We start from the raw sequence: 18,435 nt of genomic DNA on the forward strand, positions 1-18,435 counted from the left end.
CCCTTCACAAACAGAGTTACTTTCAAGTTCAGCGCGACAGAAGACAGAACATGAAATCAAAGGGAAAAAGTAATTGATTACAGCCGAGCAGAAAAGCCCAGTGATTTTAAGGGGAGGAATCCTGAGATTTGTTTTTCAATTAAGGCTGCCAAAAACTGATCAGAAATACATATTAGAAAGGATAATGAGAGAAAAAAAGGCACCCTCCAGGCCTACCTCTCTAACAAAGCGCGTTAGAAATGACCAAAACCTGTGTATGAATTACACCTCGCGCAGATAAGACACAGGAGAGAGCTTAATTAAATAAGTTTATTGTCTAACATTTACAGTTGTTACGTTGCCGCTGCAAAGTGCGACAAATAATTTTTCAGCAGGAACTCCTCGTTCCCCCTTTCCCCTTCTATGAACACCACTTCAGGAACCAGGCCTCGGTCTTTAGACTCACAAAAGCAAAGTGGACGTGATGTTTCAGTGGCACAGTTTTCACAAGTACGTGTTTAAACAAAACTATGGGGCTGACTTGCCAGCGTGACAGCAGCTACCGTGCTGTCTCATGGAAGGCCCAGGGCAAGAGCCCGAAATGCCCTGGGCCTGGCCATGCAGCAAATCCACCACAGAACCAGTTCACAGGTGAGATGAGTATCAGTCTCCGGTAAAATGTTTGCTTGTTCAACCCTGGAGCTAAGAGAAAGGTGCCTGAGTGGAGACACCGCAAAGGAATAAGGAGTGCTGAGTTCAATGATGGGGAGATGCAAGTTAAAAAAGTATAAAAAAATTAAATGTAAAACACAGGCTACAAATAAATTTTGTCAGGAACACTGGCACGTGGCAATCTGAACCCAGATATATTTTTTTTCCTATCAAGGACAGGGAAATAAATGTAACATTTTAATGCCGTGTGCAAAAATGTTTACCGATATCGAACTGATACATGTTACCATCTCACTGCAGTATTTGAACAGCAAGGTAGATGAATTGGTTTCCAGCATTACAGGCAGCACTAGATAATACTTAAACAAGATAATGTAAACTTTATTCTTAAGGCAGCTGGTACTAACGCTGCACACAGGCATTGCTTAATGCCCATTACAGTAATGGGACATGTAGCACTTGAAAACAATTAAAGAGAAAACAGCATTATTGAACTAAATGACGCATGTTGTCAAAATACTTTCCCTTTCACACAAACCATGAAATATTTGGACACCTAGAAAAATAATGCACCTACTCCTCCAACTTCAGCCTGTTCTTTTACAAATATTTCAAAATACTGATAAATAATAGTAACTGCAAGCAGAATGCCAGTGCCGGACCCAATGGCCCCTAGAAAGTCAGCCAATACTGAAAGGGCACCAATGCACAAACCTCCAAACGCAGCTGCTGTAGGGATATACCTGGACCAAAGGAGAAAAAAAAAGAAAAAGAATTTGTAATAATGAATTTTCATTGAAGGATTCTAACAATACATCTACTACTAGAACAACCAACCCGACTATTCAGCAACAAATTCAGCATTGCAAATGCAACTCTGCCATTGCTCTTACTATCTTCCCTATCTGCACAAAGTAGAAGCTAAAATAAAACATTCACCGATAAGAAAGGTGTGTGAATAACTGAACACTGGCAAAGCTCTTCAATTCATACTGTAATAGTTCTATATATATGTGCGATCTGACCGTCACAGAACTAAGAATAACTGTTTTGACTTAAGTACGTACAGGTAAGTCTACCTTTCAATACAGATCTGCAGGCTTTGCATACTGCACAAAATACCGCTTCTGTAGTGTCATCTTAGTTCAGTAACGGTGAAGTAAAAATCAAGGGATCTTCCTTTTGCAAACATGGAAGAGACTCAGCCCAAATTCCCTCATTATGCCACTCAAACAAAAGACACTACAGCTTAACCTCTTACTATGAACATGTTCTGCATTACCAGAAAAGGTGCCAGCTGAATGGGAAGAAACTTGACATTTGCAGTGGAAACAGGTCTCAGATTCTTCCAAGAATATCTGCTCTATCTGACAACTCCCCAGCACTCTTAACCATCCAGCTGGAAGTCAGCATTTCCGTACCTGTTAAGCTCATGAACCATTGAAGTATCCCTGTGGCCTCTCATCACCATTTGCTGTTCTTTGAGCTGCTTGGCAACCTGCAAAAACCATAATTTTACGAAACTGCTGGGGTGTTTCAGTCACCTGATATTTTGTCAGAGTAATTAGGAACTGATTAGTTAGCAGCTAGTCAATTCTAAAGTAGAGGCAGCGTTTGAAAACATTTATGTATTTTTATCAGAACACCTACATCTTTCGCTGATGAGCCAGACACCTCAATCCAAGTCTTCGAGAAGAACGCACAGGATCCCAACATAAATATTATATAAACTATTACATGGACAGGATCCTCAAATATTGCACCCATGGATTCTGGAGGGGACAAGTAGTAGCACAGGCCACCAACAGGGTAAGAGCGAGCAGGGCCACCGCCACTGACATCCTATGAGAGGGGAAGAAAAAGGCAGTTAGTTACTTCTCACAGACCTCTTGCACTCCTGTCCTGTCTTTTAGAGGAATTCCTCTTCAACGTTTAAAACAGCTTCTATATACAAATGTTTATCCTGGTTTCAGCTGGGATAGAGTTAATTTTCTTCTTGGGAGCTGGTGTAGTGCTGCGTTCTGGATTTGGTGTGGGAATAACGTTGATAGCAACAACTAAAAACTTCAGTGCTGAGTAACATTTATACCAAGTCAAGGGCTTTTCAGTCCAAGGAGAGGGCTGGAGGGGCATGAGAAGTTGGGAGGGGGCACAGCCACGTCAGCTGACCCCAGCTAGCCAGAGGGATATTCCATACCATACCATGTCATGCCCAGTATATAAACTGGGGGGGGCTGGCTGGGAGCCACTGACTGATCGCTGCTCAGAGCCTGGCTGGGCACTCGTCAGCGGGTGGTGCGCAGCTGTACTGTGCGTCACTTTTTCCACACACCACCCCACCCCCCCCCCCATCTTTTGGGTTTTATTCCTCTCTCCTTTTCATTACAATTATTGTTATTGTTGTGATTATATTTTATTTCAATTATTAAATCATTCTTATCTCAACCCATGGGTTTTACCTTTTTCCCAATCCTCCTCTCCCCCTCCTGCTGGTGGGGGAGTGAGTGAGGAGCTGCATGGTACTTAGCTGCTGCCTGGGGTTAAACCACAACACTGTTAAGAAGTAAGTATTCCAGCTTTCTGCTGGTTCATTACCAAGTTTCACAATGAAGTAAATATATACAAATAATTTTATACAGTTAAAGTGGTAAAATACTTACTGCCCACTGTCCTAATAAGTTCACCAAAAAGTTGCCACTAAAACGAACAGACAGCATCTGGGAAATGACATAGAGGTTTGAAACTAAGGCAGACTGCAGAATGATGGGAATGTTGGAGGTATAGAAGAGCTTGATAGGATAGCTGCTGTACTGTCCTCGATATCGTGCAGACTTGATCGGTAAATCAACACGAAACCCCTATGGGAAAGAACACAGATGCACCAAGTTTGTTTCCAAGACAGAAGCTACTCCTAGGGTGCCTAAAAGCTATTCCTGACCACAAAGCTCTTGCTAGATAAAAAAGGAGCAAGACAGTAAATCCCAATGGCTTTCTGCTACAGTCTGGATCACAAATTTTAAGGACTTACAAATTTTACTGCTTGGTTGTATTACATTCTTTTTACATAAACATTATCTCTCATCTGCTACATTATATTCTTGTAAAATACCCCTTACAGAATAGGGATTGATAAAAGCCTTTAATGGCTTTAACTTAACTAGCCAGTTAACAGCAGGCTTTTGTGTAGTAATCCCAGCCTTCTGGTCTCCAGGGCTGGCTCCTATCGGAGTAGGCCCAAGAAAAGCCACATGAATTTGAAAACCAGGTAATTCATTTTTTTGCCTCTCACGCAACAGCTTAAAAAAAAAAAAAAAATTCATATTTTAGCCACACAGATTAAAAAAAAGGAAACAAAAAAAATCACCACGTGGACCCTCCTTTTAGTGTACATTTTAGTAAATACTTAAATTTAAAAAGAAAGAGTAGCTGAGTATTTCAAGACAATTAGGGGAAAATCCAATAAGCTATACATTAATGACATGGTTGTTTTCTAGAACATACACACCCCAAAGAAGCAAGGTTCTCTAACTCTGTCCAAAAGCATTCTTTTAATTCAACAATGAATATCAAGCACATTATCTGTGCACTGCAACGACTGCAGTTCCAGAATCCCCAGAATCCATTTTTAGTAAAAATACTCTCATAGTATGTATGGCAGTTAATGGAATGTGAGATTACATCACTGAGTACATCTGGCTGTAAAATTTAACAGCTGTACTGTCACAGAGGTATGTTACTGAAAACAACACTGAAACACAAAGCTCCTCACTCAAAGCTAAGATACTGCAGTTACTCTAACTTTCACATTTTTTCCCAGTGACTGCAGCGTCTAGGGTCCATGCACTTCTACCTACACAGCTGTGGAGAGGAACTTCTCATTTTACCTGAAAATATATGACTACAGCAAACACAAACACTGTAGCAATCAGATTCATGAGATTGGGCAAATTCTGCCGGTAAAAAGCTTCCCGCAAAGCCCGGACTTTGTCAGTTCGTGTAGCCAGAAGATGAAATAATGCAATCACAGCACCCTCAAACTCCGTTCCTGCACAAAGCAAAAAAGTAAAAGAAATTTTAATCTGGAAATTAAAAACATTTTAAAAAAATATCTTCCTTTCAGAAATTTTAAGAATGACACATAAAAAAATCAGACGCAATAGGACATAAATCCTGTTACAACAAATACATCACAATAGAGGATTCTGTTTTAGCTTTTATAGAATGTAGAATAATAGACCAAAACATTATTCCTGGTTAAAAAACAAAATAACCTAACCAAGTCACACAAATGAAAGAGTAATCTTTTTCTTTCTTTTCTGGGAGTAGGAGGATGATTGGAAGGAAGAAATAATAAACGAGGAGAAAAACAGCTTTAGAAAAGCAGTAGTACCATTCAAAAGAACTACTAAAAATCAGATGAAAATGAAAGCAAACTAAAAAAATATGGCTCAGGATTTCAAACATATGCATTAAACTAGTTAACATCTTGATGCAAACAGCCTGTATCTTGGTATTTCTAGGGTCTCTGACAACCAGATGTTGTCAAAGGCTGGCTAAGAAACGAAGAGATGGTAGTCTCTGAAGACTCAAACCAGCTTAAAAAGTAATTTGGAGGCATCAACTGTAGAAGTATCCTATAGCCACAAACAACAGCTGGATCATAATCAGCTCCTCTGAAGATACAGAACTTCTTCTCTCTTTCTGTGGATTAAATGACGCCACAACAAGGACATTTCAGTTTGGAAATCTGAAAATCTTCATTCAAGGTGTTTCAAGCTCCATTTTAACTACTGCAATTCAACTCCGCAAAGCCAAACTTGTAGGTTATTAATCTTCACTTAAATCAGAAAACATTTTCATCTTACATGTTACACAATTGACTTTAGAAGCTAGTCATTACACGTTAAAATATTTTTTAATAGCTATTCAATAAACATCTGACAGTTTATGTATAGTATACATCCAATGAAACATGTTATAACTGCTTGTAACAGCACACGTACCTCTGCCAGTGTTGATGGTAGTGGGACTAAAGGCCTTCCAGACAATGGTCTCACAGATATTGGTAGCAATGAACAGGGAAATACCCGACCCCAAGCCATAACCTTTCTGTAGCAACTCATCTAACAGCAACACAATCAAACCAGCAACAAACAGCTGTGGGAAAAGAAACAAAACTGAGCAGAAACAAGAATAAATCAAGTCAAGAATTACTAATTCATCATGTTGCAGCATGATCATTAGTTTTTCACCTAAATATCATTCATGCAGTACATTTGCCCTTTCATGTACAAACGCCTGCGCATCTCAGCTGGCAACGATCTCTGTGACTTTTCAACACAGATGCTAGCAAAAAGATTATTCAGTAAGCACTTTTTTCAAAAAAAGCGTTGAAGTTTGCGCATTTACTGCTTTGCTCTACAGGATAATGTCTCAAAGCTGCATCTGTGCTGTTTAGTGAGAAATCCACCATGGAACTGAACAGCAGCTACTGCTTTCAAAGTCTACTAATTCCTTTACTTCAAATTAAGCAGCCACTCCTATCTGAAACATTTTTGATACTAATTGTCCCATCTTTCTCCTCCTTTACAGAATATTTAGCATTTCTCCTATACAGGCAGACAGATACAACGGATGATGCTCTCTAGCATTAAAAATAAACAGCAACCAGACATACATTTTTCCTTTCAGCTATACTGTATCTAACCAGTCTGTTACACACAAAATAGCTCATTACAAACCTGAATTATAATAAGAAGACAAATTCCAGCACCCATTTCAGCGGGATCTCCATACATTCCAGTCATAACATACACAATGGCTTGCCCAATGGTAATAATCATCCCAAATACTAAAACAAGAGAGAAAGCAAATTCTTTAAAAAAATTTGCTGAAATCACCTACCAAAGAAATCTCACATCTAGTATGACTTCGGAAGGCTGCTTTCCCAACAATAAGAATATGCTTATTAATTTTAATTGGAACAGTGCTTACATTTCTGAGCTCCATTGAACAATGCTCTGTCTTTGGGAGTATCACCAACTTCAATGATCTTCGCTCCAGCTAGCAGCTGCATGATCAAACCAGATGTCACAATGGGTGAGATACCCAATTCCATCAAAGTACCTAAACAGGAAGAAAAATTAATACAACTGCCATTGAAGTATCTCTCCTAAAGAATTATACTCGGAGGATATTAAGTCTGTTGAAAGGTTTATGACCTGTAAGGAACATTCTTCGTAACACTTCAAACATGTATATTCCAGTACAAGTATAATCAAAACAAAAACCATTATCTCCTCACAAAAGAAGGCTGCTCTGTTAAGATCTGTATTTTTGAAGGGAACATTAAAAACCTATGTAGCTCTTCAAATATTTTTGTGGAACCACACTAACACTAAAGGTCAACGCACACTGAAGCTCAGCTTTTTGGCATATCATATCAAGGAACCTTTCACTGAAAAGCATCTTGTCCCTGGTTGTTTATTCCATCAGTGCTTCAACCACCACATTTTCCAGAGGTTTAATTTCGAAGACCACAAGAGAAGTGCTGCAGATCCACAGTGGCTGACAATGCCACTCTCAGAATCACTGACTCTAGTTAAAAGCACGGTAGTTTAGGATTAAACTAGTTTTTAACAAAACAAAGATGTGTCATTAAGATGCTCTTATTCTGGCAACTCACCTACTGGCGCAACGTCATCAAGTTATGAACTTCCAACCGTATACAACTCGAACAGGGCAATCTAACTTTACACAAGACCACTGCTGCAGCACACAGGTGTGCATTGCTGAAAACCTGCCTGGTTTTCCCTCCCAATCACTTCGTCCGGTGTAGTAAAACTGAGGCATCACTCACTTTGCTTGCATCCTCAGACTGATGCACCTTGCAACACCGGAACTACCACCTAATACTCTAATTTAGAAATATTCTCAGCAAGGTCTTATTCAAGTACTGATACCTGTGTGAGTTACATTATAATGTGGTATGGGAGCTGATCTGAATGTACATAAAACAGTTAAACCCAGGAAAATAGCCTGCCTCTTGCCTGTACAATATACTCTCCTGTCTCATCTCAATACAGAATCATTCTCCCACATCAACTTTTTTGAGGAACAGCATTATGAAGAGATTACTTTTCGAAATTTAAGTTGCCCTTCAGCTAATACCAGAAAAATTTCTCCTACCTGAAGCTTAAGAAACCAAGAAGTTGAAAATCTGGATGAAAATTAAGAAACTAGAACTACCAAGTGATGAAACTTTCCACATTTCCTAAGCTGTAACCTTAAAGGAAAAAAGTTCAGGTAAGGACACGTTTTACAAGTTCAGTATTCAATTAAGCCAGATCAAGTTACTTGGTCACCATTTTTTATGCCCCTTGAGTGACCATGTAAATAATGCACATTTTTTCTGATGTTAAGCCACAATATCCACCACGGAGATTCAAAAGAGAATCAGCTTACAATTCTTTTCAATTCTGTACATTTAAGCATAACTCTGCTCTCACATGCAGTACAGTAGTGCTCCATCACAAAATTACCAAGAAAATTATTAATCAAAAACTATTTAGCCACTGCGGACTTGCAAAGTTATAACGAGAACCAGTGACAAGGGAAACATGGTCTGTAAGGTCACATGGAAAACGAAAAGAAGAAGAAACAGCATCTCCATACCTGATCAGCCTAGAAGCTTAGCTGTCCTCACAGCCCACCTCTGACAGGGGCCCCTTCTTTGGGGGAAGTATCATTCTGTATTTCCCTTTCCCCATATACCAGTCATTTATTCAGAAACTGCTTCTGGCAACTTCTGCCAGTAATGCATTCAGAAACTTTGAGTTATATGGGCTGCTTAGTAACACCATTGGCTGCCCATTCCCTCTTACAGTATAAGCAAAAAGTGACTATCCATTCCCTATACACTTTTTCCCAGAAATGAAGACTTAAAAGACATTTTGGATATGCACATTTCGTGGCAAAGAATCCTTATTTTCTTGGGATCTCTTCATGTACGTTAATATCTACCTTAGATTCTCGGTGCTTTTTCCTGAGTGTTTTTTAGTTCACTTATCTGTCATGGCATGGTACATTAGAACTGCATGCAATATTCAATTTGTGGAACTTTACAGATTTGTGGAGACATTTCTTCTGGTCTTTTCAACCAGTTCTTAAGCTGTTAGTTCTTCCCTCTTAACCCACAATAGCTTAATTTCCTGAAGAGTCTTTACTAAGTAATCTGAATTTAACGAAGGGCTTTTGAGCACCTCCACTACTGTCTGGAGACCTCTTTTCATTTCTACCTAACTACCAGAGTCCTCATTTCAGTTCTGATTTTTGAAAATTTTAAGCATTATTGCACAACTATTTTTTTATTTCCTTTTTTGTGTATGTGTTTTGCCTGCTACCAAAATGTGAAAGCACTGAAGTCATTGTAATAATCTGGTTCTTTCATACTTACATCCTAGACTCTACACACTGTTCAGTACCATGTTAAATATTACATCATCTCCCATGGAAACCTCTACATCTCCAACAGCAAGAAAATTAGGATGTCAAAACCTTTAACACATCCTCCAATGACATCTAGTCAGTTGACTTAAGCAAAATTAACTTTCTGGCTCCTGCTTTTTATTGCCTTCACAGTCTCTCTAGTCTTTTCTTGGCCACCATTACCATTCTGTCTGGGTAGTGGATAACAAATTTAGTAGCATACACTGCCAGTGAGACACAGAATTTTATATGCAGATTCTGCAGTAGAGTTTGAAACAGATAGCTTATTTACCTTAATTTATTATCTTCACACGTGTGCCAAAAATTGCCATTCCTAAATAATTTGCACCTTCACATTACAGGGTTCCACTGATTTCCTTATTTCCAACCAATTTTCCAAGATATGGATGAGGTCAGTGTCCTCATTTAGAGTCACACATGCTAGGTCACCCATCTTAAGTTTTAGACTTCTAGAATTAGTTTAACTCTTCTTATATATTTGGTTGGGATCACCTTGTCTATTCTAAAATTAGTTAGTTTAGCGAACTATATTCATCTCTGCCCTTAGCTTTCACACCTATAAAATTACTCACCCATGATGATGCCAAAACATTATTCCTTCTGTGTGACTTGCACACAGAAGGAAACACTCTCATACTGTGTATCAGTGCTATTCCTAAGTGGCAGGGCAGAAGACTCCCTGTCCCATATATTAATCAGAAAGAGACTACAACATTATTCCAAAAACCGAGAACCAAGATTAATCCCATTTGCATGTCAAAGGAAACCTCATTCCTAAGGTGAAGTACTCCTCATGTATCAGTTAATTTTAACTACATCTGTGTTAAGAACTTGACAAAGTATTTCAATGTGACATCTGGGTTGCAGGAAATTTAACAGCCAACTGTTTTTCCCCTGGACTGTTTATACCAACACACAACAGAGAAAGGAATAATCTACTAACCTCTGTTTGATGCAAGAATGACTCGCATCCAATAGAACGGATCTGCAGAATCGGATGACATGATTCCAAACAAAGGTATCTGTCAAAGCACACAACAGTATTAACAGACACACAAAGAAAGCATGCATTAATCCAAACATCTTAACAAGTAATGATTCAACTGCTATACTGTTTAGTATCATTTATTCCAACTTTTTATTTATTCTTCTTTTTTTTTTTAACTAAACCAGAGATACTGGCACTCTCTGTTTTAATCCTCCAAGTGGCGTAGGACTCAGAGGACTAAACTAAGACCCTTCCACAGGAAAAAGCAGAAACCTCTAGAAAGAAGAGTCAGTGCACATAAAACAGATTACTGAAGTTGAAGATGTAAATGTCTGACATAAGATTCTGGAGCACCACAACTCCCCAAAAGAACATAAAAAAGTATAAATAGGTTAGGCACCACAAACCATTAACAGAACAGGGAAAAATATTAGATGATGTTCTCGCTACTTATTTCATGAAAATTTCTCAGCGATTTTGAGGTGAGCTTTTTGTTAAAAAATTGTTCTTTTCAGTACAAGTTAAAGATATCGCATAAACTGCGATGTAAGTATCTTCCTCCAGCAAGTTTAATAGTCAAATTCTGAATATGTTTTAAAATATCCCATACGAAACTATCAGAAGTTAGCCAAGTTTACACAAAACCTCCAATATATTGATATTGAGGGATTCTGAGCTCTTGAGAACTCTTCTTAATCACAAAAACAGTAGACTAGGAATCCAGGTGATCTTATAGATTAATTGTAAACTCTAGTCTGCACCATCTGATTCCCTTATTCAACTACTATAATCTTTTGTATAGATTCAAAATCTTAATTATGTATATATCCAGCAGCTAGGAAACACAGATAAAATACATGTTCTACCTCCAATATTATTCCCACCTCCTACTTCCAAAAAAACAGGTAGGTACAAGAACTGGGTTTTAAAAGCCTTTTAACGGTCCTTCAAAGTTGTAAACAAAAATTATTAAACTACTGCTACAGAGTCTGGAATGGGTAAGTTACTAATTATAACTAAAAAGATTTGTCCTGAAGATGTATGGCTCATTTTAAGTCTTCTAAGAGTTCTAAAAGTTCTTAAAAATGTGTATCAAGTAATTCTCATTTTCTGCAATGTCTATTCTTTAAATAAGCAAAAAAAACCCCAAACAAAACAAACCACTATCTGTTTACAACCCACGTACATGTTCCAGGCACTCCTGCAACTAGGAGTAATGATCACATAAAAATGTTTAAAAAGACTTGTATTATGGAGGGGGTTTAGCTAACATCTTTGCCAGTATATTCACAAAAAACAAGTTCTAAATGTCAACTTTAACACCTCAGAAAAATACTTTCCTGCAATCTTTACAATCGATCAGCTTATTATCAGGTAAAAACAATAATTTCTATTTCACTTTCAAACTTGTCACTTCTAAAATTTAAATTTAGCTATGAACAGAGGGTAAAGAACGCATAAAACTGCTCAGTTTGTTTATACTATTCAATGAATAATCAGCTCAGCTGTTTACCCTGCAGCCAGTATCATCATTTGATAGGACCAAGGCCAGGTTGGATGGGGCTTGGAGCAACCTGGGCTGGTGGAAGGTGTCCCTGCCCCTGGGAGGGGGGGTTGAACTAGATAATCTTCAAAGGGCCCTTCCAACCCAAACCATTCTATGATGCTATGACCCTTCATAAAACAAGAAAAAACATTATGTATATTAAACTAAATAGAGAGAATTAGTTTCTGAAAACATACATACTCATTTCAGAGAATCAGGTTTCTTTAACTGAACTTTAAATACTTAACCATAAAAATAAATAACTGAAACTGGTAGGTCAACATGAAACAAGAACTTCTCACGCTTTCAGTATTCTATTTTGTATGTACAGAACAACAATTTCTGAACACAGAAAACATCAATACTTACCTGGCAGCATACTAAGAAAATGAAAAGCGTGATAGCCGTCCATAGTACCTTCTCTCTGAACTGGATCTACAGAACAGATTGTAGAGATTAAGCATTCATTTTATGTAGAATTTTCACTGTACTCTCACATTAGCACTAAATGCTGTATCATTCAGAATTAAATGTGAAGATACTGAACCAGAAGGCATGACTTCTCATTAGAATTTAATGTTAATATGATTTCAGACTTTATGGAGAGAGACAGTCATGGGCTTCTGTGTAGTCAAAGAAAACTTACTGGATCTGGCAGGCAACACAGCTGACATGCAGTCAGTAGAATGTATTTTATGTATAATATTGTAATACAGTGGGTATTTATAGCAACAGCATGGCTAAAAACATGAAAATAATCAGAACAAAATGAAAGATTAATGCAAAAAACCATCTTCAGTCATTAGTGCTCTAGGCTTCAGCAAATTGGAGGCACTTTTGTAAGGCTGGAAGTTATTAAACTAAAGCACTATGAAGTTTTTAAAGAAATTTAATTGCTGTGAAGACAAGTGATAAAAACAATGAGTTTTGGACAGCAATTCAAAATACTGAATTAAATTCTTCAAAGGGTGTTAGAGGAAGCTTAAATTCACCATTATGTTCATGGACATTGACCACAAAGTAATTTTTGAAGACTCTCTTTTTTCCCTCTCCAAATTATTTTTATCAATGTAGATTATGTATTACTTTAAAAAGAACGTCAGCTCAGTGATCATTAGTCAGTAACACACTGAAGAGAATCCAAGGGTGACAACATTTGAGGCAACTGTTACTAGCACCAGGTGCAAGAAAAGAAGAATCACAAGATTAAGTTTGAACCAGAGGATTACTCAAAGCAGGAGACAGAAAGAAATGCACTCATATGTAGTGTTACTTTAAAGTTCCTACCTCTCCTCCATGGACCGTAAACATTAGGATATGTGTGTTCACTGTACACAAGAGCACAGCAGCTACTAAAACGTGACATGAACTAACATGTAAGACAGATACAGCAGAAACACTAACTTTCTGCCTCCAACCACCGAATCTGTCTGTAGAGAAGTAACAAGAAAAAGGATTAGTGCCTGGTTTTATAGGCACCGAACACCCACAAATGAGGAAATATAAAAGCAATGCAGCAGCACAGCTTCTCAAGCAAAAGAAAACCCAGTAGTAGTCTATAACCTTTATAAGTAAAATCACACACTTAGAAGCAAAATAATCCCGGTAATTTATTTACTGATACTGCCTCACTCTTTGAAAAGAGGCCAAGATGCTCAAAATACTTACAGTATAAAGTTAAAAAAAGAAAAATAGTGACAGCAGCAAATAAATCCAAACAGTATCTTGTCTTTCTTCATGCAGTGCCGACCCACTTTACCACGGGCTGTTTGAATTCTATACTTCAGAATTTATGTACAGACTTCCAAAAAGAAGAATGCTTAACCAAATTATATCTGCAGCCCAACAGTTATCGTCAGCTTCTGAGACATCAGTCAGGCTCTACAAGTGCTCTGGCTCTCTTTGTAACTGTGGTGAATATGAGCATTAGAGAAATGCTGTTATCACCCAAATCAGAGTTATTCACAAGGAAAACAGTCTCTATGACTCAAAAAGACAAAGAAAGAAAGAGGCGGCACCTGAACCCATATGCCAGGAACAGCAAATACAAACTGGTACCAAAATATTCCAGCCACAAATGGTAACAAGCACAGGGACAGTACATTTATTTCATCATGAGATCAGATCCAATTGGACATTTTATTCCTTTGACATTTTTCTTAAAACTTGTGAAAATGAAGGGACTTCAGCAGCATCTTCTCGGTGTTCTGAACAGTGTGTTCTACTTAGAAAAATCTGTGCATATGAGGGAAATATGGACCCATACTACTAACTACAAAAGCAGCAATGGCTTCTGTTAATCAAGTTGACCAAAACATAAAAGCAACACTCCCTAGAGACAGAAAAAGCCCATTTCCCTCCTCAACAATAATACCAAAAAGATTCAACAAGAGCCCAACTGAATCAAAACTTCATCTTCACTTAACAAACAATACAAGTTTAGAGAAAACAGATTTCTTCTATTTTGTTACCTTCATTTCTTGGCCTGACCTTAACTAATCTACTAAAACCATTACTAACGATGTCTGCCTGTGACACCTTGCAAGAAAACAGTAAGTAACAAAGAATCACAGTGATATGGAATGACCTGGGTCACTTGATAAACTACACACAAGCAAGGAATGTAACTTAAAATAGTCAAAGGGCTCTTCGGTTTAGGAAAAATGTTCCCAATTGTATTTTCACTCTAGATTTGTACAAAGCTGGGAACTGGAAGTCATTGCCTAGTCAGTGACCTAGATAGTAATAACGTGACCCAAATACAGAGGACAGGAGTCTTAGCACCTCTCTGGTCATCCTTCATCTGCTGATGAAGGTCATGGGCAGATAAGCCCTAATGCCTCTCTGGCAAATAGAAAGGGGGGAAGAAAACAAAAAGCCAAAGAAAAATCACTACTGCCAATCAGCCTCACAGAAACATCAGTATCTGTAGATTTGTCTTGTAGATTCCTCTTCCCATCCACTGCACTAGACAAAAATGGGATAGATGTAACCAGCTGATCACAGATAAGCTGTAAATCAGCATCAGAAGACCACACTAAGGTTCACTGCTGCTGAAACAAAGATGGGTACCTGCCACCCAGATCTGGTGCATCCAGATCGTAGCACGGGGTCTGGCTCTGGGGATTTCTGCTCTGAAAATGCCCTTGTCTGACCTAAGTAATTTGTTTGGAAACCTGTCCCAAGAGGGAAAGATGCTGGAAAGCAACAAGGAAAGACAGATGGAGCAAAGAGACAGGGGATAAAACCTTATCTTTTTTAAAAAAAACTATTCCAGAAGGGAATAATCAGCAGGTTTTACTTTATCTTCTCCATTTGATCCAGCAGGCTCAGCTACAGTTACTGGCACAAACATCCCTGCATCCGGTCCTTTGGGAATCTCTCATCAACAGAGAGGATTCTTTTGGATGGTGTCATGTTCCAAACCATGCATTTCCCTTTAAGAATATAAAAATCAAAACCTAGCTCTTAAGGAATTTCAGGTCAGTCATGACAATGAATATTAGGTAAATTTGTTACTCTAATTAGAACCTTTGTCACCTAGGTGATACATGCTTCCTTGAGTTTTGGAAGTAAAAACAGTGGGGGGTTTGTTTGGTTTGGGCTTTTTTGGTTTGTTTTTTGGGGTTGGTTTTTTTTTACAAGGTAGGTCTCCTCCTGATCTGCAGAGATTAACTAATTTTAATCTAGAAAATATGCCAAGAAATGGGAGGAATTTCAAGGAACAGACAGATTGGCTGTAAATGAACTCAGTTCACTTAGTTCAGAACAAAGTGTCATATCCAGTACATGAACAGAAGCAATTACCCAAACTATATCATGGAGCACCTTCCTACTTCATCAAGGTGAATCACAACTATGGGAGTAGACAATACTTTGTGGGAAAAGAACTAAATTCGTGCTTCCTGAATTATAGCGCAAGCCTTTTCAAAGTAATACATAAGCCAGCTCAACGCCCAGAGTTGTGTCCAGTACACAAAGTCAACAGTGGTTTCCACAGACAACACTTATCCACAGGGGAAAAAAAATTGCTTCAGAACTCTGTTCTAGTGTATTAAAACAGATCCAATCACATGGAGCTGAAACTAAATAAACTTAGTCTAGAGATGAGACTTCTTTAAAAAAATTAGTTGGCATAATTACCAAGTGGAACAACTTACCAGAAGGCTGTTAAGAATTCATCATCATGGTAATCTCTTTCCTTAACATGGATTCCCCCCCGTCAAACAGTATGTCCTACTTTAGGGCCTACTATATTTATATTGGAGTGTGGACTTGAATTATCATAACATCCTCTTATCTGTGAGCAAGAACATAATGTGGCACTCACTTTTCTTTCCGGCTTCTGAATTTCAGGTAACACCGCACAGAATGGCTTAATAACTTCTAAAAATTTTACTGTTCCAGAAAAACAAACACACACGCAAAAGAAGAGAGAAAAATATATTAATGGACCTTCACAAATTTATAAAACTCATACAACTTTATTTAACTTCTAAAAGGAAAAAAAAAATGTAATTAACACTTCATAAGTGAATTATTTCACCTAACACACAGGTTAATTCAATGTTGCAAAACTAACAACCTCTTTCTAAAACAGCTGAAAACAGAGCAAAAATCTGCAAAGTTCTTGTTCTGATCAGATTTGGACCATTATTTTTTCCGCAGCTGGAATCTTTCTACATGAGAAGCTGCACTGTATCACCAGAAGTGAACTAAATTGTATTCCACCTAAAAATAAATGACCTAGTATCAGTCTGTACTAGTTAAACACAGAAGCAAAGGATATTCACATCAAAAAATATCCACACAGAGATTAGTATCATGTGCTTGAGATTAGTAGTTAGCTGAGAAAACAATTCAGCTGGTAAAATATGGTGAGAAATCGTTAATTTAAATCACTGCAACACTCAGAATAACTGATCAGAATAACCGATCATAATTTCGGGGAATTTCATTTTAACTTTTGATACAGCTTTCTTCACAGTTTCTCCTTAAAAAACACAGAAAAGCTCCAACAGCTTGAGCTCTCTTGGGGGGGGGAGGGAGGGGAGGAGTGGAATTAAAGATCAAAGAACGTTCGATTGGTGGGGAATTTGTCCTACATGATTCCCAGCACATTCGGACAGCCATGGAAAACCACCGTCAGTACCTCGTCAAAGAAAATGTTTATTGCGCTGCGAGCCAAGTAAAGCGGTACCTGGTCCAAGCGGCAGGGCTGCCGTGGCGCTGGGCTGTGACACCGCTCCCCTTCGTTCGTGCCACCCCCTCAGGCAGCCCACCAAAGCACGCACCCAGCCCCGCAGAAGGGACCTAAGGCCGCAGGGAAACCCCCCGCACCCCTCGCAGCGCGGTGCCCCCCCGCCTCGCCGCCCGCCGCAAGCAGAGCTGCTTGGGGGGGGGGGGAGCCGCCCCGCCCGGGGCCGGCACCTCGGGCACGCCGCCGCCTCAGCCCGCCGGGCCGCCCCCCGCCACGTCCTCCCCTCGCGCTAGCGGCGCCCCCCACGCCACCGCCCCCTCCCCGGGCCGCCCCCCGCCCGCACTCACTGCCCATGGCGGCGGCGGGGCCGGCCGCCTGCCTCCGCCGCTGTCAGCGCCGCTGCCTCCGCCGCCGGCCGGCGCCCCCACGTGACGCCGTGCGCAGGGCCCCGCCCCTCGCGCGCAGGCATCGCTCCGGACGGCTATTGCTGCCCTGAGGGGACGGCGCCACCGCCGCGGCGAGGACGGGCGGCACGGCCCCCGCTGGCGGCTCGCTGGGCGCCGACCCGCTCCCCTCGGGCCCAGGGCAACGGGACACGCGGCGGGGCCGGGGGCAGCCCCCCCGCGGCCGGGCGGCGCGGAGCAGGCGGCGGGCGGCCAGCCACCGCGGCGAAGGACCCGCGGGCGGCCGCGCTCCCAGCGCGCCCCGCGCGCCGCCGGGGGGCCGTTCCCGCCGCGGCACCGCCTCGGCCCGGCTGCAGGCGCCCCGCGGTTCGCTGCGGGCTGCCAGCGAGCGGGCGGGGGTGCGGGCACGCCGCCTCCTCCTCGCCCTACACCGCAGCCGGGCTCCTGCCTGAGTCCTCAGGGGGATTAAAGAGGTTTTCCTCATGGCATCGATACGGTAACCATCGATGTGAGAAGCACAGATTTAACGGTTTGGTACCGGTGCGTACCCTAATCCAGCCACGTTGATGGCTCTACGTGGTAATTTCACTGGTAATTTGGTAAAAGCACAGCTCTGTGGGTGAAGCGAACCTGACAATGGAGACAGACTTGGGAACGGGTAGCACCAAAACGGGTATCATAACCTTCTTCCGAGCTCTCAGTTACAATAGGCGACGGTCTAGAGTTAACAGAATTCATTGCAGGATTTAGATACAATAAATTAAAATAATATTTTCTTCTGAGCAACTCATCTAGCCTAGTTTTACGCTAAGCTACCAAGAAAGAACATGAGACATGTGAAAGGAGTACTTGAATCTATACGTAAGGTTTTGCTTTGCAGTCCCTGAGAAGAAATCCTCTTAACCAAGACCTTGCTACAATATCTGTAAAGAATTTTGTTCACTAGCCTCCCTTATCTGAAAGGGCCGATAAAGGCTTTTTCTTCCAATTTATATAATCAAGAATTTTACAAATATTAATGAGCTACCCTGTAGCAATTACTTTCACTTATAGTTCCTGATTAGTCTGACAAATGGCCTGATTAATGGACCTAGCATCTTACTTGTAGATCATAATCTCCAAGTAATAGCTGGGTTAA

The 18,435-nt window shown here is 40.2% G+C and overlaps 1 protein-coding gene across 3 annotated transcripts; it reads right to left on the bottom strand.

Annotated features, from left to right (window-relative positions):
• Window positions 1-291: 291 nt before the first annotated feature.
• SEC61A2 (SEC61 translocon subunit alpha 2) lies at window positions 292-17,467 on the bottom strand. Of its 3 annotated transcripts, XM_037388089.1 has the most exons (13): window positions 17,241-17,467; window positions 16,024-16,091; window positions 12,063-12,128; window positions 10,103-10,181; window positions 6,646-6,777; window positions 6,393-6,502; window positions 5,655-5,808; window positions 4,536-4,696; window positions 3,312-3,509; window positions 2,302-2,493; window positions 2,073-2,149; window positions 1,366-1,394; window positions 292-696 (listed from the first exon to the last, which is right to left on the bottom strand). In XM_037388089.1, exons 1-13 carry the CDS (start codon window positions 17,245-17,247, stop codon window positions 539-541), a joined length of 1,431 nt encoding a protein of 476 aa, XP_037243986.1. In that variant the 5' UTR covers window positions 17,248-17,467; the 3' UTR covers window positions 292-538. The 3 variants fall into 3 exon arrangements, with proteins under 3 accessions (XP_037243986.1, XP_037243987.1, XP_037243988.1); XM_037388090.1 differs by lacking the exon at window positions 1,366-1,394 and having other exon boundaries at window positions 17,241-17,466; XM_037388091.1 differs by lacking the exon at window positions 17,241-17,467 and adding an exon at window positions 12,981-13,123 and having other exon boundaries at window positions 292-1,394; window positions 16,024-16,073.
• Window positions 17,468-18,435: the final 968 nt, after the last annotated feature.

This window comes from Falco rusticolus, chromosome 5, assembly GCF_015220075.1.
Source record: "Falco rusticolus isolate bFalRus1 chromosome 5, bFalRus1.pri, whole genome shotgun sequence".
NCBI lineage: Eukaryota > Metazoa > Chordata > Aves > Falconiformes > Falconidae > Falco > Falco rusticolus.